We start from the raw sequence: 21,558 nt of genomic DNA, 5'->3' as shown, positions 1-21,558 counted from the left end.
GATGAGACAGGCTTCAGGGACACAAGTCCAAAACTCGCGATGGTCCAGGAAGCCGACCTGCCACGCCCAGCAGCTTCTGCCCCAGGAAGGAGGTGGGCAGGCCGGCCCATCCCCAAAGGGATTGGGCACACCCACATGCTGGGCTGCACCTCAGCTTGTGCCTGCCCCAAGAGGCCCAGGAGGCCTGACTGGCACTGGCCCTGAGTGCTCCTCTTGGCCCTCATGGTGGGCATGGTAGACCATTCCCAGCCACCCTGGGAGGCAGGTGCCCATGAATGAGGAGCTCAGAGATCCTCATGGTCCTGTAGCCTTCCACACCCAACTGCCCTTGCCCCCCATGGCCAGAGTCTACAGGGGGCATGCCCTGGCCAGGCCTAGAGCTCTCAGTGGAACTTGAGGGTCACCTCCACAGGAAAGTGGTCACTGACGGCCAGAGCCTGGAAGGAGAGCAGCATGGAGCCTCAGGGATCGTGGCCAGTAGCCTCGTGCCCGCTCCCCATCCCTGGCTCCACCCACAAGAGGAGCTGGGCCCCCGTGGAGGACAGGACTCCACACTCAGGGACAGCTCCCTGGGCTTGAACGGAGGCCACAGAGGAGAGGCCGGGGCCTCCTTCCAACCCACATCCCCGGAGGCATGGGGGATACCTGAGTCTGGTCCAGGCCGAACTCCTCCTGGAAGTCGTGCACGGCAGCCGACTGGGGCTTGATGCTCCTGCGCAGGCGCGTGCCACACACCACAATGCGGTCGTAGGCGCAGTCCGAGTTGCCCACGGTGGTGTCAGCGCTGTCCGGGATGAGCCACTTGAAGACCTCGCTGCTGCGCAGCCGGATGGAGGCCCAGTCCTGCGCCCGCACGTAGCTGCAGTCGGCATTGAAGTCGCCCAGGAACAGCATGTCCTGCGGGCACCAGTCACTGAGCCCACGCTGCCCCACGGCTCGGCTCCCTAACCCACCCAGGTGTGTGCAGAGCCACTTCCCCAACTCCCTGCCCCACCCCACCCCCACTTACGTCAGTGCCCCACTTGTCAATCACATCTAGATACACGTCGTAGAGAGCATCGATCTCGGCCACGGCCTGGTGTGGTGCAGCGTGCAGTGGGATCAGTACCAACTCCCGGGCAGCTGTGGGGAGTGGGGCTGTCAGCGGGGGCTGGGGTAGGGCCCGGGGCGTCAGCTGCTTGCCCCAAGTCAGAAGGCGGGAGGCCTCACCAGAGTGGGGTGTAGAGAACTTGACCACGAAGGGTTCCCGGCTGAAGGCATCCTCTGGGTCTGGGTACTGGTATGTGTCCACTACAGACACCGCGTCTTTCCTGGGAGTAGAGAAGGGTGGGCGGGCTGGCGCTGAGCCAGGCCACGCCCCCTCGCTGGGACCCACCCCTCACCTGTAGACAAACAGGTACATCTCCCTGTACTGGTCCCGACCCAGGGGCTTGCTGCTCACGAAGTCATACTCATGCTTGGACACACTGTGGAAACAGGGTAGGCCCTGTCAAGGCCCCAGGAGATGCCTGGGAACTGGGGTGGGGCCCCCCACGGGGCCCTGCCCGCCACACCTGTTAATCTGCTCCATGAGCACGGACACGGCGCTCAAGTCCGGGTCTCGCACCTCCTGCACCAGCACCACATCGTACCCAGCCAGGATCTGCAGGAGGTGGCAGGTGTGGGGTTAAGCGCAACCAGTCATGGTACCCGCCCTGGGAGCCCAGCTGCATCCCGAAACCCCGCCCTGGCTCACCTGTGCAATGACGCTGCCGCAGGCCGGGTCAGACACTTTGCTGTCCCCGAAACTCTGGATGTTGAAGGCCCCGATGCGCAGAGCCGCAGCTTGGACAGACCCCAGTGCCCAGAGCAGGGCCAGCAGGGTCATGGCCCTGCCCATAACCCAGACAAGTGGACCAGGAGTAGGAGGGAGGCAGCCAGGGAGCTGGCACCTGGGGTCAGAGCCGCCAGCAAGCCCAGGCGCCCACCCTGTCTGGATTGTGGATTCTCCCCTGCACTCTCCTGGGAGCGTGGCCCAGCTCTCAGTCCCCTGACCTTGCCCAACTGCTAACAGAAGGTCTCCTGGCCTGACCCTACCCAACTCACCTGGCTTGCTGATGAGGTGGTGCCAAGCCTCGGGGCTTCTGGTCCCACTAGGGTCTCAGCCTTCGGGGCTGGGAATCTGTTGTGGTGACACAGCCAGGACTACACTGACCCGACTGGGGCGAACAGTTCTGACATCAGAGCCCGGCTGGTATTTGAGGCCTTGGCCCTGGCACAGGGCGGAGCCAGGCTGGCCTTGACCCGCCTCCTACACGCAGATGGTGCTAACTCCTGTCCCCCATTCCCATGGAGAACCCCCAAGGGTAAGAGGCAGGTCCATCCTGGGCCAGTTTGAATGCCCTATCTTGGAACCTAATGAAAGAACCCTACTGGCTTTCCAAAGACAGTCTGGCAGCCCTGCCCACCATCTACCTGCCAGAAAACCAGGTCAGCAAGGACCAGACACCTTCCTGGCCTGGCCGAGACTGCCATCTCCTCACCACAGCCCCCACCTGTGGCAGCCCCAGGGTTAGAGGCTGGGACGAAGCTCCCCCTTCCACCCACTCCAGCAGGCCTGGAAGGCTGGGGTCACAGCTGTGGCAGGGCAGGGCAGCCAGAGGTTGCCTGTCAGCGTGCCAGCAACACCCACACGCCGCCGAGGCGCCGCCTGGGCTGGCAGGAGCCCCTAAGCAGGGTGGCCCAGGCAGGCAGGCACTCCCGGGATCTATGGGAGCAGTGGCGCCAGCCCCTGAGGCACCCACTGAGTAACATCACAAGCCACAGGCTTCCATATTTTATTGTAAAGGAAAAAAAAAAAAAAAAAAACCAACTATTTACACTCCTCCGCTGCCTCTGGGTGCCTGAATTCAGGCTGTTTTCTCTTCCCCAGGTCTAGTAGGTGTGGGAGGGCTCAGCCCGTTCCCCCACCGGGTCCCCACACTAGACAATGACCGTCTGCACCTCCAGCTGGCCCTCTGGCGAGGCAATAACCAACTCGCCACCATGCTCCAGGATCTCGATGTCTTCTGAGGACACCATGGTCACGGTGGCCTGTTCGGAGCCAGTGGCACCCGTGCGGGCCGCAAGCACAGTGCCCTCGCTGATGGCCGAAGCCAGTGTCATGGCCACCTGCTCCGTCAGGCTCTCGGGGGTGGCGATGGTGATGGTGTCGGTGGCAGCCGCGTCCGGGCCCAGCCCTGCCTCCTGGTCCACGCTCACGTTCTGCACAATGATCTGGTGCCCAGCACTGGCCTGGTGCACGATCTGCTGCACGACCTTCATGATGTGGCTGTCCACCTGCGGGCAGCAGCTCAGCAAGGGGCTGCCCAGGGAGCTCACCACCCCTCGCCCCTCGCCCGGCCCCTCACCTCCGTCTGGGCGCCCTCAATGATCTCGGCAGCCTCGCTGGTCTCTGCGTCATCTCCTGTGGCCTGTGCAGGGTCAGAGTTCAACTTTGGCTGCCCCAGACCCCGGCCCAACCCCCTGGCCCCACACCTACTTCAATGATGTACTCCTGGGTGTCGGCCACCACAGAGGAGAACTCCACCAGCACAGTGTGGGGGTCCTCAGCCAGGACAGTGGCCGCGGCGGGACTCTCCTGGGACACCAGCAGCTCCTCCACTTCCAGCAGGCAGCCCCCTGTGTAGGCAGCTCGGTCAGGGCTTGGAAGCGCCTGGCCCTACTCCTTGCCCTTCCCACCACTGCACGGCACCCGGACCTTTGGTGCGCAGGTGTCGGTTGAGCGTGCCATGCTCGGCAAAGCCGCGGCCACACTTGTAGCACTTGAAGGGCTTCTCGCCCGTGTGGTGCCGGACATGCCTCACCAGAGAGCCCTTTTCCCGGAAGCCTCGGCTACAGAACTGGCACACGTGTGGCTTGTCCTCCAGGTGTGTCCGGAAGTGTACCTGCTGGGCATTCTGTGGAGACCCAGTCAGTGGCTGCTGGCTGCATCCAGGACAGACTGCAGCTGTGCCCACCCACCCCAGGCTCAGTGAGGGGCTGGGATAACCTGCCAGGGACAAGAGGAGCCCAAGGAGGCTGGGAGCCTGAGCACGGGGGTCCAGCACCACGGCCCTGGGACCAGGGGCCCACCTTGGTCTTATAGCGCTTGCCACACTCAGGACAAGGGTAGGGCCGCTCATCCGAGTGCACGCGCCGGTGGCCCCGCACGTGGGCGATGGTCTTGTAGAGCTTCCCGCAGTCCCCGCAGCGGAAGCGGCGCTCATGCACATGTACCTCCTGGTGCTTCTTGAGCAGGTACGCCTTGGGGAAGGCCTTGCCGCACTGCATGCAGGGGAATGGCCTCGGCCCTGGGGCCACAGGGACATCAGGTCGCATATCTCACTCCAGGCCCCCCGTGTTCCCCCGCCACCCATGAGCCTAACCACCCACCTGCATGGCCCCTCTTGTGAGCCTCCAGAGTGGCTGCTGTCGGGAAGGTTTCACTGCACTGAGGGCATGGGTGTGTCTTGGGCGCAGCTGAGGCCTCACCGGCCACCTGCTGGGACAGCACGGGCAGGCCTGCAGGACCCAATGCAGGCCACGGGATCCTGGGCCCCATCACAGCAAGCATGCAGACCCGTGGATGCAGTGACTGTGACCCAGCCCGCCCTCCCCCCACGAGGACACAAGCAGCCCAGCACCTACTGTCTGTACCTGCTCCACTTGCAGCAGCGGCAGTCCCGGGGGGCCGTCTCCTAAGGGCTGGGGACTGGACCGGGCAGCAGGGGCCGGGTCAAGGGGCCCTTCCTCCCCAGCACCCCGCTCGAGAACAATGCCTGAATTCTGCATGGCCTGGTGCAGGAGGTTCTCGCGGCTGCCCTCGCCCGAACAGGGAAGTTCCTCAGGGGCCGAAGGCTACAGGGGAGATGGGCACAGGCTGACATGCTGCCCATCCCCCGCCCACAGGGTGAACCCGTGCCAGGCCCTGCCTGCCCCACCTGCTCCCTCCCCTTCCTTGCTCACTGGCTGGAAGGATTTTTTCACCACCACAACCACCACAACCACACTGATGGCCAGGTCTGTACTGTTCCTACCAGGCCCCCTGCCCAAAGCAAGACCTGGCCTGGCCTGGCCCTGCGGGGGCTTGCCAGAATGCCCCACCTCTGGGGCCAAGGCCTTCATGCCCAGGGGCAGTTCCTGCATCTGTACGTGGACTTCATGGATGACAGTGCCCTTGGCGTCCGTCACCAGATGAATCACAGGTGACGTCTCCATGGGCTCTTCTGTCCCTGCTGAGGACGCACCTGTGCCCACACTGGACCCTGCAAAGCATAACCCCGTGAGCGGTGCAAGACCACTGCTCCAGTGCACGCACCAAGCCCCTGGGGCCCCTGTGCTGACCCGCATGCGTGTCCTCACTGCTGACCGCTGTGTCCTTGCCCATGCTGAAGCGGATCTTCTCTGTGCATGGGGTGAGGGACTTGAGGTGCCGGGTCAGCGCCCCCGACTCCCGGAAGCTCTTCCCACACTTAGCACACTTATAGGGACGCTCATCTGTGGAGAGAGTGGAGACAGCCTGAGCGGAAGCCAGACAGACACCTCTGCCTCCTTGGGTGGCCAGAGCCCAGCCAGAGCCCCTCACCCGTGTGCCGGCGGTGGTGCCGGATGAGCGAGCCCTTGGTCCGGAAGGAAGCCCCGCAGAGCTTGCACTCATGGTCCTTGCGGCTGCTGTGGGTGACCATGTGGGCCTTGAGGATGCTGCCCTGCGGGGGAGGAGCAGCGAGGCTCAGGGCACCTGCCCAGGAGGGAACAGGCCCAGCCAGCCCACAGCCCAGGGCTCACCGTCTTGAAGGTCTTGTGGCAGAGCATACACACGTAGCGGCCATCCTTGTCCACCAGCAGCCTCACCGGGGCCTGCTCGCCCTCTCCAGTGAGCCCAAGCCCCTGACGGCTCAGACTGCCGGGGGCCTCTGCCACCTCGGTGTCCCCCGGCTCAGCCGCAGCCACAATGACCTCTTTGATGTGCTCACCACCTGGGAAGAGGCCCCATCAGGTCAGGATGTGCCAGGGAGCCCAGGGAGCTGGGGCTGCCTGGATGCCCTCCCCTGGCACTCAGCAGCCATGGGGCAAGGGCTGGGGGAAGGGGGTACAGCCTCTCCACAGCCCACAGGAAGGAAGGAAAACACACACACCCCGACCCTGTGCGCAGGGGAGCTGCAGGGGACCCAGCCTGAGCAGGCACCCCAACCCATGTGCCAAGGGAGCAGGCAGGCCCAGTCACACTTTGTGCCCTTAACAATGACAAGAAGGAAGCAGCTGTGGCGCTGAGCTGGCACCGTGTTGACAGCTGTACTCCTCACGCGGCAGGAAGGCAGCTGTGACTCAGCAGCTCACGCGTGCCCAGCCAGTGCCCACGCCAGAGTCGCCTTCCCAGAGGACGCGGACCTCTGAGGATGAGGCTCCTTAGGAGGCGCAGAGACAAGGGGACACGGCCCAGACAGGATACACAGGCTTGTCTACAGAGTCGAGGCGGGCAGGCCTGCTGGCGGCTCAGGCCTGCCCCAAGGCAGGCACAAGCTCGGCCCACCTCCCGCCGCCCCGGGTGAGCACCAGGCCAGCAGGAGCAGTGGCCAGAGCCTGTCGAACCAGCCAGATGGCCCAGGTACAGACTCAGGGCACTCAAGGTATCGCCAAAGCAAGATCACAAGGCAAAAGACAGGGTGCCCAAGAGGAACCCTAAGGCCCAGGGAGGGGCTGGGCACCCCTACAGGGAAGGGCGACCCACAGGGCCAGCAGTCTGCTGCCCTAGCACATACAGATCCTGCCAGCACCCAGAGGACTCAATCCCACCAGGGTTGGGCACAGCCCCACCTCCACAGGAATTATTCCTGTCCCTGGGTGGTAACGGGGCGTCTATCCCAGGGACACAGGGAAAGGGCCCAGAGCCAGTGCACAGCTCCCTTCCCAGGCCCCAGGTTGGCCTCAACCGCCTCTTCCGGGAATCACTCCCCAGGCTTTCCCAAGGCCCAGTCCTCCCTGTTGCCCAAACCTACTTCCTGTCCAGCTGCCCAAACACCCACCTGCCTTGGCTCCTTCCCAGCAGCCACCCCCAGGACGACATTCCCTTCCCAACTTCTTGCCACATAAAGCCCCGGCCAGCCTTCCCAGTGTGACGGCTACACACCTAAGTCCCGTTCCACCGGTCCTCCCCTGCCCACACCCCAGGCTGCCCTTTCCACACCCCCTGCCCGTGTGTGTTTATCCGTCCCAGTTAACGAGAGCTTGACCCAACCTAGTGCACGTCACATCGGCCCTGCTACTGAGAGCGGGCTTCAAAAAGGCCCAGTGACAGTGCACGCTCATAAAGACGATCAGCCAGCAAGCATCCCTCCCACACCAGAGGGAGCGGTGCCCAGGGAGGTGATGGGCACATTGGACAGCCAGTCGTGCCAGCAGCTGCAGTGCCAAGCACCTGTCTGCCTCAGGTGCTTGCCACCCCACAGCCAGCTGCTGAGGCTGGCCCAGGTGGCTGCTGCCAGAAGGAACCACAAAGATCCTGGCAGGAAGTAAAACAGCCCCAGGCCTGATGCCATTGGCTTACCCACGAGATCGGGTGCATGTCTGATGTCTGCCGCCTCTACCACGATGTGGGCCACGGTGACGGGCTCTTCAGGGCCTGCCGCTGCCGGCACCACCTAGGGAGGTGGAGAGGACAAGCCATGGGCTCCAGAGCACCCAGGGGAGAGGCTGGCCCTCAAGGGAGTACAGGCTCAGGGCTGTGCCTGCAGGACCGCTGAAGTTGCCTGCCCAGACACTCCACTGCAACTCCCCTGGCCGCCAGGGCAGGAGACAGAGCCATGAGCATGGGCACAGCAGCTCTGGCCTGAGGTCCACTGCTTACGAGAACAAAGGCCTGGACAGCACTCAGAAAAGGGCCGCACAATGAGGGGTCGAGGCCTTGCTGCGGGAGGCCCAGGTCAAGAGCCCGAGGTCAGGTGCGTGTTGACAGGGCCCTCTGCTGGTGGCCTGAGGCCAGTGCCTTCCCAGGTCCCCTTGCTGCCTGCCCAGTCTCAGGCAGTGTGGACAGCCACAAGCACATTATGAGCCCAGCCAAATGGGCCACTCCATTGACAAGGCAACAGGACCCACAGGGCCACACTTTGGAACCCAGAAGATCACTTAGGAGACAAGTGCTACCAGAATGCCCTCGAGCCAAAGGGGAAGGGCCCTGAGACCCCAAGAAAGGAGAGGCCCCCAACTGTGCAGGCTTCAGCCAGAGGCTGCTGAGAAGATCAGGCCACCCCACCAGACTCCCCTCACCATGGCCAGAGGCCTGTCCTGGCCCGCAGCTCCTGGTCCGGGGAAGAGGTTTACCTCTTGGCCCAGCAGGGCTGCAGCAGCAGGACCAGCAGGCAAGGCCTCCTGGGGTGCCCGCTGGCAGACCTTCTGGATCTTGTGCTGGACAAAGTCCTCCAAGGCCGTGAACTCGGCCTGACAGCGACCACATCTGTGCACGTCATCTTCATCTGCAATGAGATGGCATCAGCAGGACCTGTCCAGCTTCCCTCCAGCCCAAGACCCAACTCACCTGAGGATGCCAGGGGAAACGGAGCTCTCCCTCCCCCCGCCCTGCAGGTGCACCCTGGGGAGCCCAGCACCCACCAGGAGGGCATGGGGGAAGACCTGTCACACACACTTCAGGTGCCAAGGTCTGCTATGGCCGTCTAACCCAAAGCTTGATTTTAGCCAATAGGGAAAAGGTAGCCAGAAGGGCAGGAGCCGGAGGTGTGCCCACATTGGTTTGGGGACAACAGAGGACTAGGAGGCCTAAATGTGCCCCTGGGGACCAGTGGAGTCACTGCCTCCTGTCATGGGTGCTGGCCCGGGGCGCATGCTGGACAACAGGACCCAGCTCGTGTGTCAATGCCAAGAGGGCCTTCCCATCACGCCCTGCCCCCGGTCCTGGCCCTGCTGTCCCTCAGCTCCCGCCAGCACCCTAGGGAAGCCCATGCTGGACAAGGGGGTCAGCCACGAGACCACGAGAGGAGGAATCTGAGCCCAGTCCTGACACCCACTGTCTGTGCAAAGTGGGGGCTGGCCCTTGCGCTGCCTCAAATGTACCAGCCCTCAGGCCAAGTCAGACCTGGGTCTGCTGCCTGGCATGTTTGCTGGATTAACACGCCCTCAAAGGGCCAGACTGCTGCCACCACCCACCTGCAGCCTGCTCAGGATGGCCAGTCGGGAGCTGAGCGCCTGGGGCTCTGGCAGGCCACTCAGGGAGTTGGCTCCAAGGTGTTGCCACTGAAGCAGACCCCCTGCCTAAGGCCTAGCACAGGGACACACCCTGAGGCAGGCACCGCCCCTTGGGGTACTGCCCCTCTCCCCGCTGCCAGGAATCAAGAGACAACCCTGTACCACTCAGAACCCGTAGGGACAGGGGAATGGAAAGATCCCTTCCACTGGTCACTGCCAGCCGCCCCTTCCCGTCCTAGCCAAGGCAGTCTTCCAGGAAAACCTCGGACAGTACAGCCCAAAGTTGTGTCCCCTACAGCCGTGAGTACCCCTAAATGGGCCCTCGGAGTGTCCCTGTACCGAGCTGCAATGCACCTGCCATCTGAGCCCCCCGGAGTGACAGGGGCTAGATCGGGGCGTGCGGGAGGCGAGGACCAAGTGCTCCCAGCTCAGGGGCTGCGGCAGCCGCTCCTCCGGGGCTCAGGCGGCTGGGGTCACCTGCCCCATCCGCGCCGGGAAGTGACAGGCCCGGCTCCGCCCCCGGCCCCGAGTGGGCTGTCAGGTGCAGCGGGGCCCAGGCCCGGGGCTGCGGCGTCCGCCCGGGCGCGCCTGCGAGCGCGCGGCGATCGGAGGCCGTGCGGGGCCCGGGGCTCCGCGAGCGTCCGCCGCGTCCACAGCTCAGCTCCGGCCACCCAGGCCTCCGCCGGCCCAGGCTGCGCGGCCCCCACCCCGGCCGCACCCTGCCCCGTCCGGCGCCGTTACCTTCCTCACTGAAGGGCGCCGGGAGGCCCAGGAAGCCGCCGGGGGCCAAGGCCTCCGCCGCCGCGACCCCGCCCTCACCCACTTCCCTCCCGGCTTCGGCCCGGGCTGCTGCCGTATGAGCGGCCGTCACCCGCACTGCCATCGCGCCCTCCATGTCGCAACGCGCCGCAGGAAGATGGCGGATTTACGACCGTGTCGTCATAACAACGGGCCGCTCCGAGGTCGGCGTGCAGGAACGGGAGGCGGGCGGGGTGCGGTTGACGGACAGGCAGGGGGTGGGGCCACATGTGGGTGTGGCTGCCGGCCTCGCAGAGGTGGAGTCTCGTTGGTAGAGAGCCGTGATGGAACGGAACCGCGGCGTATGGGTGGGCGGGGGCGTGTCCAGCAGAAGGACCGCCCCGTGGGCGTGAGCTGGCGCTTCGGGGCGTGTCCAGATCGGAAGAACCCGGGGCTGGCTTTGCACCCGCCGGGGCTGTCAACCGCTTGGAGCCGGAGCGAAGTAGCTTGCTGGTCCTGCGTGATTCCTCTCTGAGCTCAAAGGGCCGACACGGAGCTGCGGCGCTCGCTACGCTGCCGTCCCTGCGTGATCACCCCGGGCCAAGTGCGGGCGGCCTTGGAGGAATACTTCATCCTTTTGCATATGTTTAGACTGCGTTAGATCCCCGCAGAGTTCGCCCTTCTAGTACACTCATTCAGCGCCCCTGCAGCCACGCACCTGCGCTGTGTGGCTTTGCCGGCTCTGCCTTTGGTCCCGCAGGCTGGCCCGGTTCGTCTGTGGGTCGGAGGCACGTCCCACCGTGTGGATGAGTCCCACATCTTGTTGGTTTCCAGACGCTGTGAACCTGGCAGCCCTGACATTGCTGTGCTCGCTCTTTCTTTCTTTTACCATTTTTTTTTTAATTGGAAAGTCAGATCTACAGAGAGGAGGAAAGACGGAAAGATCTTCTGTGCCATGATTTACTCCCCAGATGACCACAACGCCTGGAGCTGAGCCGATCGAAAGCATGAACCAGCGTCCATATGGGACCCCAGCGTGTGCAAGCCGAGGACTTTAGCTGCTAGGCCCTCCTTTTTTTTTTTTTTTTAAGCTCACATTTAATTAGTTGTTTGGAATAAAGCCCTTGATGGGACTAGCTTGCAATACCCATCATTCCCATTTTAAAGATGAAATAAGGGAGGCTGATGGGCCACTTGCCAGGGGACTGTCCTGGAGACCAGCTATGGGGACGCACCCGCTCTCCTCTCCCAGCCAGCTGCTTGCCCACAGATGAGGCGCCAGGGCCAGGAAGGCTGGCTCCACCCTGGGAAGGGAGACAGCGGAACCTGCCAGAAGCTAGGATGTGTCAGTTTAAGATGTACTTGAAAGTCAGAGCTACAGAAAAGGGTCTTTCCACTCATCCACTCCCCAGAGGGCCACAGCGGCCAGGACTGAAGCCAGGAGCTTCTCCAGGTCTCCCGTGTGGGTGCAGGGGCTAGGCACCAGAGCCATCCTGCACTGCTTTCTCAAGCCCTAAGCAGGGAGCCGGATGGGAAGTGGAGCAGCCGGCACAGGTGTCACTGCCCGTGTGGGATGCCGCTGTGGCAGGCAGAGGTCACTGCCTTGGGCAGATAATACGGAACAGCTTATTAAAAGAGATTTATCTGGGTTTATAGTCCTGGCCCAGGGTCAAGGGGTGAAGAACCTAGGCGTTTTCTGTTTTTGTGATTCTGCCTTAATGGCTTGGCTGGGGGCTGTGTGAATTCCAGGCCTGATAGTCTACGTGACACCCAGCAGGACACCTGGCAGGTCACGTAGGCAGACCACTCCCCAGGAAGGAGGTACCTGGTGTTTGATAAGATCCACCGCCCTATAGCTCATCAGGTTGTACTTTTTGAAAGTTGCTTGCTTCAAACCCACCAATAGAAGCCTGCTATGTCATGACTGTATAATTAAGAGCCTGAAATGTACAAGAACGCTAGGCTGTTGAACTGGGGGCTCTCTGGCTGTGCTCCCCTTCTCTATATCCCTCCCTGCTGATCCTGCAGCAGCCTGGGCTGTGGCTGCCCCTCCCCCGCCCAGCCCTGCTGGGGGAGGTGGCTGGGAGACCTAGGCGAACCTGAATAAACCACCTTTATGCCTTAGCACAGACTTCAGACTGGATGATTATCTGGGTACAACGGGCGCATCTGGTGACAGCCTTCCTGAGGTCAGACAGGGCACCCGCAGCTGAGGCAGGGAGTCCGTGCGTGTGTGCTCTGGTCCCTCTAGTCCCGCACAAGCCTCCCTACGGACTTTATGTAACACTAATCAGCTCCCTAAAGCCCGGCCCGTAAACACCATAGTCGGATTAGGGGGTTAAACTCCAACCTGAGTGGCAGGGTAAGCTGGCACTCGTGGCCACAGCATCCCATATGGGGATGCAAGCTCAGCTCCCAGCTGCTGCGCTTCCGACCTGCACCTCCCCACAGGACACCCCTGGAGTGTGGCTTCAGTGGTCCGCGGTCTTGCCCAGAGGCCTTGGGTGGTCTTCTGGGGCCTTCCGGGGTGCACTGGCAGGGAGCTGGATTGGGAACTGGCGCGGGGGACACCAGCGTGCAGTTCTGGGCTGGACCACACCACACGGTACGATCCACCGAGGAAGGACATGGCCCCAGGGTGGAAATCCTACAGCGGTGGTGCCTAGGGACTGTCGTTCCGGGTGGGTTGTGCTCCTGTGGGCGCCCCACTCGGTGCACTCTGTAGGACGCCTCTGCCCGCGCCAGTCCCTGTGACCGACAAAGGTGACCAGAGTGACGGCTGGCGCGCCGCAGGTCGGCTCCTCCGACCCCGTGACTCCTGCTTCTGACGAGCCAAGGCCGGGGCGCGGGCGACGGGAGGGTCGGCTCCGGGGAGCAGCCGGGACGTGCCGACGACGTGTGCCGCGTGGGGGGACACCCGCCGCAGCGCTGCGGACGTGACCCGGGCCCGCCCACCGAGCCGCAGCCAATCCGCGGCCGGCTGACCACGCCTCCAATGGCCGCGCCGTCCCGCGGCCGCCAATCAGCAGTCTCCCGCCGCCCTGAGCAGGCCGGCGGCGCGTCCTCAGCCGGCGCTCGGCTGCCAGTGCCGGTGGGCGTCCCGCCAGCCAATCACCGGTGGAGACCCGAGCCCGCCGCCAATGGCCGCCAGCTTGCCCCCTCCTGGCCGAGGCGATTGGCGGACGGTCCTGTGGGCTCCCGCGGGAGGCCCGGGCGGATTGGCGCAGGCAGGAGCCAATGAGCGGCGCCCGCGAGGCGGCGGGCCAATGAGCGCGCCGGGGGCGGGGCGGGCGCCGCGGCGGGCGGCTGTAAGGAGCGGCCGGTGACGGCGCGGGCGGCTGAGGCCGGTGGCTGCGGACAGGCGAGCATGGCGGAAGCGGCGGAGGCCGGCGATGCCGACGGCCGCTGCGTGCGGCTGAGCGCCGAGCGGGCCCGGGCGCTGCTGGCCGACGTGGACACGCTGCTGTTCGACTGCGACGGCGTCCTGTGGCGCGGCGAGACGGCCGTGCCCGGCGCGCCCGAGGCCCTGCAGGCGCTGCGGGCCCAGGGCAAGCGCCTGGGCTTCATCACCAACAACAGCAGCAAGACCCGCCAGGCCTACGCCGAGAAGCTGCGGCGCCTGGGCTTCGGCGGCCCCGCGGAGCCCGACGCCGGCCCCGAGGTCTTCGGCACGGCCTACTGCACCGCGCTCTACCTGCGCCAGCGCCTGGCGGGCACGCCGGCCCCGAAAGCCTACGTGCTGGGCAGCCCGGCCCTGGCCGCCGAGCTCGAGGCCGTGGGCGTCGCCAGCGTGGGCGTGGGGCCCGAGCCGCTGCGGGGAGACGGCCCCGGCGACTGGCTGTCGGCGCCGCTGGAGCCCGGCGTGGGCGCCGTGGTGGTGGGCTTCGACCCGCACTTCAGCTACATGAAGCTCACCACCGCCCTGCGCTACCTGCAGCAGCCCGGCTGCCTGCTCGTGGGCACCAACATGGACAACCGGCTGCCCCTGGAGAACGGCCTCTTCATCGCCGGTCCGTGCGCGCCGGGGACGGGAGGCCGGGGGCGGGCGGCGACCCCCACCCCGACCCCGGCTCTGACCGCGGGCGCGCTCGTGTCCGTCCCCCCTCCCTCCCTTCCCTGTCCGCCGCACAGGTACCGGCTGCCTCGTCCAAGCCGTGGAGATGGCGGCCCAGCGCCAGGCTGACATCATAGGCAAGCCCAGCCGCTTCATCTTCGACTGCGTGTCCCAGGAGTACGGCATCGACCCCGCGCGCACCGTCATGGTGGGTGACCGCCTGGACACCGACATCCTGCTGGGCGCCACCTGCGGCCTCAAGACCATCCTCACCCTCACGGGCGTGTCCACACTCGGGGACGTGCGGCGCAATCGGGAAAGTGACTGCGTGTCCAAGAAGAAGATGGTCCCGGACTTCTACGTGGACAGCATCGCCGACCTCCTGCCCGCCCTCCGGGGTTAAAGGTCGGGGCTTTTTCACTCACAGAATAAAAGAGTTGAAAACCAGTTCCCCCAATTCCTAGCTGGGGGCTTGGCCCCGCAGGTGAGCGTGTGGCCTGCCACGTGTCCGCAGCAAGCAGCTCCAGGCGCGGTGGGCACCTTGGGCCGGGTCCTGGACTGGCTCATTGAGTTCAGGATTCTGGTGACCCCGGGGCCTGACCAGGGCATTGAGGCCGGCAAGTTTAGAGGGAGGTCGTGTCTCTTACAGAAACCTTCATTCAGGGCCCCGAACTCCTGCAGGAGGGGCTGGGGCTGAGGACCATCCGGCCGGTGGCCCGCGGTGGACCAGAAGGGGGCAGCCGGCGTGGTCACTGTGTCCCTGCAGGGCTGCCCCACCTGCTGTGTGTTCCCTGTCCCTTGGAGCGCTGGCCTTTCCCAGCAGCCACATGGCCCCCAGAAGGGAGGCCGGTCCTCTGCTGAGCATGGGCTCTTTGGGTGGCTTTGTCCTGTGGTGGAAGAAAGTCTGAACCCTGCAGAGGAAGAGCTGTGCTCTGTCCTGTGGGGAAATCCCACTGACGGGCCGCAGGGCTGAAGGCGTGTGCTGGCCAGAGCAGCCTCTGGGAGGGAGGGCACGGGAGCCCCAGGGACAGCAAGTGCAACCTCGTGCAGTCCCTGGTCCCTGGTTGGGGCGCTTAGTCCAGCAGTCCCCAAGGCCGTCTGTGGGTCCTGGTCAGTGGCTGCTGCGGGGATGGGCAGGAGTCCCTGTCCAGCCAAGGTGCTGATGCCCAAGTCGGCTGACCTTTAGCAGGACTGCAGCTACTTCTCGAAGAGAGCCTGGGAAGCCGTTCCCTTGGGTTGACTCCTGCCCAGCCCTGTGCCAGTAGCAACCCTCTGCTTATCCACCACATCTGAGGGAAGCAATAAAGGGAGTGCCAGCCTGCATACCTCCCGGCCTGTACTGTGATGTGGGGCACCGTGCGGGTGGCAGTGCCTGCAAGGTCGGCTCAAGGTACATCGACGCTGAGCAGGCCCAGGGTGCTGACACCCACACCAGGAGCACGTGGCAGCCACTGGTGGGGGGTGGCTGGGAACCCCATATTCCCTCCCCGGCCTGCAGGGGCCTGCACTGTGAGCCTGGATGCACATTAAACCTGCCATCTCTATTGCCTCCGTGTCCTTGTCTTTTCATCCTCCCATCACGGAGGCCAAGGGGGGATGGGCGCTAAAAGTGGAAGGCACGGCAGGGTTCCAGCTCCGGAACTGGAATGCTGGCTGCCGTGAGCCTGGGAAAGCAAGATGAAACCCGAAGCCACCTGAGGCCATGGGGTGAAGCTAGCAGACACGCTGGCCAGCACAGTGAGCAGCAGGGTCAAGCAAGCTGGCAGGAACGGCATCTAACCGTCCAGGCCCCGCGTGGCCTGTGCACACTTATCACCCCACACTGTTAAGAGCCGGGGCAACGCACAGTCCCAAACTGCTCACAGATTTCCACTTTAACAGTTCACTCTCCAGGGTCAGGAGCTTCTCCAGGCTACCTGTGTGGGTGAAGGGTCTAGGCACCGTTTGCTGTTGCCTTTCCCAGGCCATTCGCTGGATTAGATGTTGGGGTCTGCAGTGGATGTGGGGGACGCGAAGGTGTGAAGGGTATTGTTCCATTGCAGGCACTGCATGGCAGGGCCAGAACCTGTGCAGCCACCTGAATGCAGCTCCACCTTCCCTTGCAGGGACGCGGCCCACCCTGCCGGGGAATTCTAACCCATCCAGGCATTGTTTGCTGCTGTGAGGCTGACCTTTTCCTCAGTGACAGCTTGGAGGTTAATGTAAATAATAATGCCTTGCAAAAGGGCCTTCTATTATTCCTACTGTTTTGGCTGTCCGCATTGACCTTATGCTAATCAAGGGATCTGTATTTAGGGTTTCATTCTTTAGATTCTTTTCTTTGTGGTACAAGATTAGATTGTAGAATAAGAATTGTAGCAGGAACTTCTATTGTTTTTAGGTAAAACAAATGCCAGAATTATCCTTAGAAACACCCCCTTGACCAGAGTTTGACTGGTTCGGACAGCTTTCCCACATTGTCCATTATGATCATGGAATCCTAGTGGTCCGTCTTGCCTCTATGCCTCCTCGCATCCTTCCGAACTCAGCTGGAGCTGGACTCCGGCAATTACAAGTGGAGCAGCCGAGACAAGAGCCAGTGTCCTTACAGGACACTGAAATGTCACAGGCATTTCTACCCACTGCACCTCAGGTCAGCCTGGATCCTGGCTCTTGGGGTCCAGAGGGAAGCAGAACACTCTGGCCAGCCGGAGCTGCAGCCTGTCCATCAGCTGGTCCTGCCTTGCTGCAGTGGAGGTGCAGCCAGCCCTCCCACTCGCGCTCCTCTGCCCTGGCCAGGTGCCTGCTGACTGGCACACCCCGGCAGGGCAGCGCAGGCCATCTTGGCTCTGCCCTGGACATGAGATACGGAGTAGGGAGGAAGCAGTGGAATCATGAGGGGAGGGGTACCCTCGCTTGGCGACTCCTCCAAGGGGCTGCAGACAATCGGTGCATTGTCAGCAGGGAGGCAGGCCTGCTGGAGCGTCTCCTGCCACTCCTGGGGCAAGGACTGTGGGGATGCCCAGTACCCACTGCCCCCTAAGCAAGCCTATCTGCTGGTCTCTAACCCCAATGTGCCCTCGGGTGAAGACCAAGCCCCACCTGGGCTGGAGAGCTGCTGGCCTCCTGCTGCTGCTGCTAGCTCTGGCCACAGTCGGCGCTGTGGCTGGGGGGCTGCTGGGCTTTGCTCGGACCCCTGAGGTAAGCCTTCTTGGGAACCGGAACCGGGGCCGGGGTGGCGTGACGGGGAGGTCAGGCCCAGAGTGGCTGTAAGATGGGCTGGCTGGAAGGACCCCCTAGGGTGACTCCAGGCACCCTGCAGCCCAGGGCCAGGGGATGTAGGAGCTGCCTGGGCTCAAGCCAGCTGGTCAACTCCGGCTTCCAACAGACACAGCAGCAAGTTCTCCGGCTGACCCTCCCGAGCCACCGGCTGCCCAGGGCCAACCAAACCACCCTGGTCGATGAGGCCCGAAATTTAGCGACCATAATGGTGACGCCGCCTCATAGCAACCGGAGCTGGGCCGTGCTATTTGACGGGCAGAGCGTGAGTGGGCAGGGAGGGGGCTGTGCTGCCTGCATGGGTGGGGGAGGCCCGGCCTCACCCACCCACCTCTCCAGGGCTGTATCTGTTACCGCCCCTCGGAACACCAGGCCTGCTTCCTCCGCCGAATGGAGGCCCAGGACCAGGAGGCCCTGCAGCTACTGCTCAACAGCTCCAGGGTGAGCAAAGGGCACTGTGTGCACTGAGCCCCCCCATGCCTGGGGTGGGGGTGTGAAGCTCCGGTTTCAGGGAACTGAAAGCTCTTTCTGGGCCGAGGCTGTCAACAAGGGCTGGAGGTAGGGCCGGCCTGGGCAGAGAGAGTGCTCCCACCCAGCCTACCAAAGCCTTCTCCCCAGGCCCAGGAGCCCTGCTGCCCCAGCCCCACTGCCCCCCATGCCCAGGAGCTGCTAGCAGTGCTTGGGAGCCGTGCACTGGACCCTGCTCAGGTCGGGCCTTCCGTGCGGCACCTCTGTGCTAAGACCCCCATCTACTGGGCCCGTCGAGCTGACAGTGAGTTGGGATGCACCATGCGAGGAGTCTGGGGCGGTGGTGGGGTCTCCAGAGCCGGGGGTGCCCCCTCAGGGATTCACAAGCCCTCCCCCCCAGGGCCCCCGAGGCAGCGGCTCATCTACCTCTGCATTGACATCTGCTTCCCAAGCCACATCTGTGTGTCCGTCTGCTTTTATTACCTCCCGGACTGAGCCCCCGACCCAGGGCCCCGGCACCACCCGCTGGAACACGCCGAATAAACCTTCCACTTGGCCATGCTGCTCTTCTCTGTGGCCCCGGGACTTGCAGTGGGGGCACAGCAGAAGCCGCGGGGAGGAGAGGACGGGCTGGGGGTGGGCACCAGCCTCAGAGCCCCTTAGTGGTTCCAGCTCCCATGGGCCCAGCCGTCCTGCACACCAGACTATGCAGCTCCTGAGCCTGGGATGGCTAGGAGGGACCTGGCCTGGCCACAGCCTCCCCTCCGCAGGCCCAGGGAGGTTTGCCGATCTGGCCAAGCGAAGGTGAACCTGGGGGTCTCCCTGCGATCGGGGTGTTGTCCCCAGGGAGGCAGGCTAGCTCAGCACACTGTCATTGAAGGCCAGGCAGACGACTGCTTTCTGGTGACCACCATACTCCCTCTTGATCTCGCCAGTCTCCACACACCAGAGCCGGGCCAGGTTGTCCGAAGAAGCTGCAGGGACAGACGGAGCAGGACGGGGCTCACGGCCCAAGTCCAGACTGGCCACCCTGGGTGGAGGCCCGGCAGTGGGGGCGGCTCACCGGTGACAATGTACTGGGAGTCCCCAGAGAAGGCGCAGCCCCACATCCAGCCACGGGACGACTCCCCAGGGTTGCCGCTCTTAATGCTCAGCTCCGTCATGAGCGAGAAGTTTGACGTCCTCCAGATCTTGCAGGTCTGGTCAGCCGAGCAGGTGGCAAGGAGCCTGGGGGAAGGAGAGAGGAGTGTGGGGAGCAGGGTGCCCAGCAGCCACTGCCACAGGCACCCCGGCCATGCGCCCACGGGCCCCCACGCCAGCAGCTGAGACGCACGTGGAGTCTGGGCTGAAGCGACACTGCAGGGCGTAGCGTGTGTGGGCAGGGATCTTGGTCTTGGGAATGAGCTGGGTGACTTCGTCCCCGATCCCCCCGGTGAGGTTCCAGACGAAGCAGTTTCCCTGCAGACAAAGTCCCAGGACAGGTCACCGAGGCTCTGAGGCTGCAGCGACAAAGGGTTCACCTGCGTCCAGGGCCCGGTTGAGCACCTCCTGCTGTGCCCCCAGGAAGCCTAGTCAAGGATCACGCCTGGCCAGCTGAGAGCAGGAGGCTGTGCCTGCCCACAGGCTCATGTGCAACTTCCTCAAGGATGTCCCCGGCCAATGCATAGAACGGAAGGGGAACTGCACAGGCCGGGGGAGGGCACACAGGATGGCAGGCAGGAATTGGGGGACGTCCAAGAGGGAAGGGGAGGCTGCAGGAGACAGCAGGGCCGGCCCACCCATGGCTTCCTGCAGGCCAGGGTCAAGACACCTCAGGAAGAGGTAATCCAGGCAGGGTGACCAACAGGTCAGCAGCCAGACTAAGAGACCCTGGGCCCTGGTGGCCAAGTAGCTGTCAGGAGTTGGGGGCCGTGGGAACTGTCCCGTGCAAAGGAGGTGAGCGGCTGAGCCCGCAGGACTCACGGTGCTATTGACCGCAGCCATGTAGCTGGCGTCCGGGTCGATGTGGGTGGACGTGATGGAGACCTCCGGCTCCGGGATCAGCTGCTCGTTGTGGTCAGTTTTCAGGTCCCAAATGTGGATCGCGCCGCTCTGGTCGCCTACGATGAGCTCTGCCTGCAGGGCCGGCGTGGGGGAGGTGAGGCAGGGCAGCACCCTGGCTTCCTGAGCCCTGGGGTGCCCTGCTCTGGGGGCGCGGCTCACCTGATTGGGGTGCAGGCAGACACAGTTAATAGGCGCATTAACCTGGAAGATGCGCTGGCACTGCAGGTTCCGGGACCTGGGGGCAGGGTTGGGGTGTACACACAGACCCTGGTGGGTACTGCCCCAGCTCCCCCAAGCCCAGCCCCTGGCCTGGCCGCCTAGGCCTCCTGCTGGTGGTGGCTGGCTGCCTGTGATGCCATCCCGGGCCTGGCTGCTCCGCTCTCCCACCTGGGAACTGCCTGGCCACTGGGGGCCACGTGGGAGACCCAGCTCTGGGCCTAAGGTTTCCGGGGTCCAGCTGTGGCCATATAGGGAAAGAACCACGGGACGGAAGCTCTCTCCCTCTCTGTGCCTGGCCCTTGCAGACCAAGGCAGTGATGCGATCTGCCAGTTCCGACTTTTCAACCTCCCTCGGTAACCCGCCCAGGCACAGCATGCCCACACGGACGCAGCCACGGCCTGGGGTGCGCCCTCCCGCCCCACACCTGAGGTCCCAGATCCTGGCTGTGCAGTCCTCGCCGCCTGTGTACATCCAGCGGCCGTCCTCGTGGAAGCCCACGGACGCGATGTTCTTGCTCACCCCGTCATAGCTGATGACGGGGTTAGGGTTGTTGGAGTTGAGGTCGTACATACGGATGTGTTGGTAACCTAGGGGCACGAGGCGGGACTGAAGCCTTCCCGCGTCCCCCAGGCCAGAACTGGCAAAAGTCAGGGTCAGAAGTCAAGGGTTGCAGGTACCTGCAGCTGCGATCATGCTGCGGTCAGGCGTGATCTCCAGAGCGTTTACCTGCTGAGCCTGTTAAGGAGGGCGACCGGCCGCGGGCGGGGAGAGGGTCTGGTGCCTCCAGCGCCGGCCAGAGCTGAGCCATGCTCCCACCCTCAGCCTCTCCCATCCCTCACCCCACTCCCTGCCCCGGGGCTGGCTGGGGGGATGGTGCAGGGGATACGGAGTCTTGGTGCTGCACAGTGCGGGTGCAGATCCCGCTGTGGGCCTGCCAGAACCGCACGGTATGGTCATAGCCGGCGGTGGCCAAGATGACAGGGTCGCTGCCCACTGTGCCAGGGTTGGTGTTCATTGGTGCGGCTGCGTGCACGCCGGGGGGCCTGCACAGGGCCCGAGCGCTGGACAAGGGTGTCCGAAGTCACCGCATCTGGGAGGAGACGACGACCAGACGATGGTTTCCACGCACCCCGCGGACGGCGCGCCCACACCGGCGCGCTCTGCAGCTCGGGGCGCCAGGGCGCGTGCGCCGCCGCCCGCTCCTCGCCCACGCCATCCCGCCACGGGCCGGCAGGGGGCAGTCACGCCCAGGGCGTCGCCTGCCGCAGCGGCGGGCTGCGCGTGCGCACGGCGGAGGGCGCGCCGCTCCTGCGCGTGCGCACAGGCCGGCGGCCGGTGTCGGCGGGAGGGCGAGTGCCGCGGTGGGACCCCCGGCCCTGCCGAGCGCGCGCGGCGCCCCCGGGCCCGTCCCGCCGCGCCCCGGTGCCCGCTCCCCGGGCCGCCCTCGGCCGGCCCCCCAGAAGCCGCCCCAGCCCTCGCCGGCGGCCTGCGCACCTCCCGCGGCTCCGCGCTCCTCCGCGCTCCAGGACGGCCAGGCGAGCTGGAGCGAGTCGATAGGAGC

The 21,558-nt window shown here is 64.4% G+C and overlaps 5 protein-coding genes across 8 annotated transcripts; 2 read left to right on the top strand and 3 right to left on the bottom strand.

Moving 5' to 3' along the window:
* Positions 1-21: 21 nt before the first annotated feature.
* On the bottom strand, positions 22-2,703 carry LOC121167837 (deoxyribonuclease-1-like 2). 2 transcript variants are annotated; one of them, XM_040997509.1, is made up of 7 exons: positions 1,736-2,703; positions 1,554-1,642; positions 1,383-1,466; positions 1,210-1,310; positions 1,010-1,122; positions 646-897; positions 22-437 (listed from the first exon to the last, which is right to left on the bottom strand). In XM_040997509.1, exons 1-7 carry the CDS (start codon positions 1,877-1,879, stop codon positions 384-386), a joined length of 837 nt encoding a protein of 278 aa, XP_040853443.1. In that variant the 5' UTR covers positions 1,880-2,703; the 3' UTR covers positions 22-383. The 2 variants fall into 2 exon arrangements, with proteins under 2 accessions (XP_040853443.1, XP_040853442.1); XM_040997508.1 differs by having other exon boundaries at positions 1,010-1,310.
* Positions 2,704-2,802: 99 nt separating this feature from the next.
* Positions 2,803-10,111, bottom strand: LOC121167836 (transcription factor E4F1). 3 transcript variants are annotated; one of them, XM_040997505.1, is made up of 14 exons: positions 9,958-10,111; positions 8,338-8,489; positions 7,565-7,658; positions 5,806-5,996; positions 5,606-5,726; positions 5,335-5,517; positions 5,125-5,267; positions 4,669-4,878; positions 4,414-4,522; positions 4,114-4,331; positions 3,740-3,938; positions 3,521-3,660; positions 3,390-3,452; positions 2,803-3,318 (listed from the first exon to the last, which is right to left on the bottom strand). In XM_040997505.1, exons 1-14 carry the CDS (start codon positions 10,109-10,111, stop codon positions 2,962-2,964), a joined length of 2,334 nt encoding a protein of 777 aa, XP_040853439.1. In that variant the 3' UTR covers positions 2,803-2,961. The 3 variants fall into 3 exon arrangements, with proteins under 3 accessions (XP_040853439.1, XP_040853440.1, XP_040853441.1); XM_040997506.1 differs by having other exon boundaries at positions 4,414-4,519; XM_040997507.1 differs by lacking the exons at positions 4,114-4,331; positions 4,414-4,522 and having other exon boundaries at positions 3,740-3,881; positions 4,816-4,878.
* A 3,203-nt stretch (positions 10,112-13,314) lies between these two features.
* LOC121167834 (glycerol-3-phosphate phosphatase) lies at positions 13,315-14,451 on the top strand. The gene is made up of 2 exons (XM_040997501.1): positions 13,315-13,964; positions 14,086-14,451. The coding sequence occupies exons 1-2, from the start codon at positions 13,322-13,324 to the stop codon at positions 14,409-14,411; spliced, it is 969 nt and encodes a 322-aa protein (XP_040853435.1). The 5' UTR covers positions 13,315-13,321; the 3' UTR covers positions 14,412-14,451.
* Positions 14,452-17,059: 2,608 nt separating this feature from the next.
* LOC121167877 (BRICHOS domain-containing protein 5-like) lies at positions 17,060-18,229 on the top strand. The gene is made up of 5 exons (XM_040997580.1): positions 17,060-17,188; positions 17,376-17,531; positions 17,606-17,707; positions 17,885-18,038; positions 18,135-18,229. The coding sequence occupies exons 1-5, from the start codon at positions 17,060-17,062 to the stop codon at positions 18,227-18,229; spliced, it is 636 nt and encodes a 211-aa protein (XP_040853514.1).
* Positions 18,230-18,480: 251 nt separating this feature from the next.
* On the bottom strand, positions 18,481-21,558 carry LOC121167908 (target of rapamycin complex subunit LST8-like). Its single transcript, XM_040997620.1, has 9 exons — positions 21,492-21,558; positions 20,884-21,087; positions 20,675-20,723; positions 20,422-20,584; positions 19,937-20,012; positions 19,697-19,849; positions 19,068-19,192; positions 18,798-18,961; positions 18,481-18,708 (listed from the first exon to the last, which is right to left on the bottom strand). The coding sequence occupies exons 2-9, from the start codon at positions 21,010-21,012 to the stop codon at positions 18,590-18,592; spliced, it is 978 nt and encodes a 325-aa protein (XP_040853554.1). The 5' UTR covers positions 21,013-21,087; positions 21,492-21,558; the 3' UTR covers positions 18,481-18,589.

Source organism: Ochotona curzoniae, unplaced genomic scaffold, assembly GCF_017591425.1.
Source record: "Ochotona curzoniae isolate NIBS_2020 unplaced genomic scaffold, NIBS_Ocur_1.0 patch433, whole genome shotgun sequence".
Lineage (NCBI taxonomy): Eukaryota > Metazoa > Chordata > Mammalia > Lagomorpha > Ochotonidae > Ochotona > Ochotona curzoniae.
Note: the sequence above shows the minus strand (reverse complement) of the source record. Positions and strands in the feature narration are given on the sequence as shown.

Coding starts and splice junctions, on each gene's coding strand:
- LOC121167837 (XM_040997508.1), bottom strand. CDS start 1,879: ATGGGCAGGGCCATGACCCTGCTGGCCCTGCTCTGGGCACTGGGGTCT. Junction 1,467..1,553: donor CTCATGGAGCAGATTAACAG/GTGTGGCGGGCA, acceptor CTGTTTCCACAG/TGTGTCCAAGCATGAGTATG. Junction 1,311..1,382: donor ATGTACCTGTTTGTCTACAG/GTGAGGGGTGGG, acceptor CTCTACTCCCAG/GAAAGACGCGGTGTCTGTAG.
- LOC121167836 (XM_040997505.1), bottom strand. CDS start 10,111: ATGGAGGGCGCGATGGCAGTGCGGGTGACGGCCGCTCATACGGCAGCA. Junction 5,268..5,334: donor GGGCCCCAGGGGCTTGGTGC/GTGCACTGGAGC, acceptor GTGTGGGCACAG/GTGCGTCCTCAGCAGGGACA. Junction 4,332..4,413: donor TCACAAGAGGGGCCATGCAG/GTGGGTGGTTAG, acceptor CTGTGGCCCCAG/GGCCGAGGCCATTCCCCTGC.
- LOC121167834 (XM_040997501.1), top strand. CDS start 13,322: ATGGCGGAAGCGGCGGAGGCCGGCGATGCCGACGGCCGCTGCGTGCGG. Junction 13,965..14,085: donor GAACGGCCTCTTCATCGCCG/GTCCGTGCGCGC, acceptor TCCGCCGCACAG/GTACCGGCTGCCTCGTCCAA.
- LOC121167877 (XM_040997580.1), top strand. CDS start 17,060: ATGTGCCCTCGGGTGAAGACCAAGCCCCACCTGGGCTGGAGAGCTGCT. Junction 17,532..17,605: donor TGCTATTTGACGGGCAGAGC/GTGAGTGGGCAG, acceptor CCACCTCTCCAG/GGCTGTATCTGTTACCGCCC. Junction 18,039..18,134: donor CTGGGCCCGTCGAGCTGACA/GTGAGTTGGGAT, acceptor CCTCCCCCCCAG/GGCCCCCGAGGCAGCGGCTC.
- LOC121167908 (XM_040997620.1), bottom strand. CDS start 21,012: ATGAACACCAACCCTGGCACAGTGGGCAGCGACCCTGTCATCTTGGCC. Junction 19,850..19,936: donor TCTGCCTGCACCCCAATCAG/GTGAGCCGCGCC, acceptor CCGGCCCTGCAG/GCAGAGCTCATCGTAGGCGA. Junction 19,193..19,696: donor TGGCTGCGGTCAATAGCACC/GTGAGTCCTGCG, acceptor CTTTGTCTGCAG/GGAAACTGCTTCGTCTGGAA.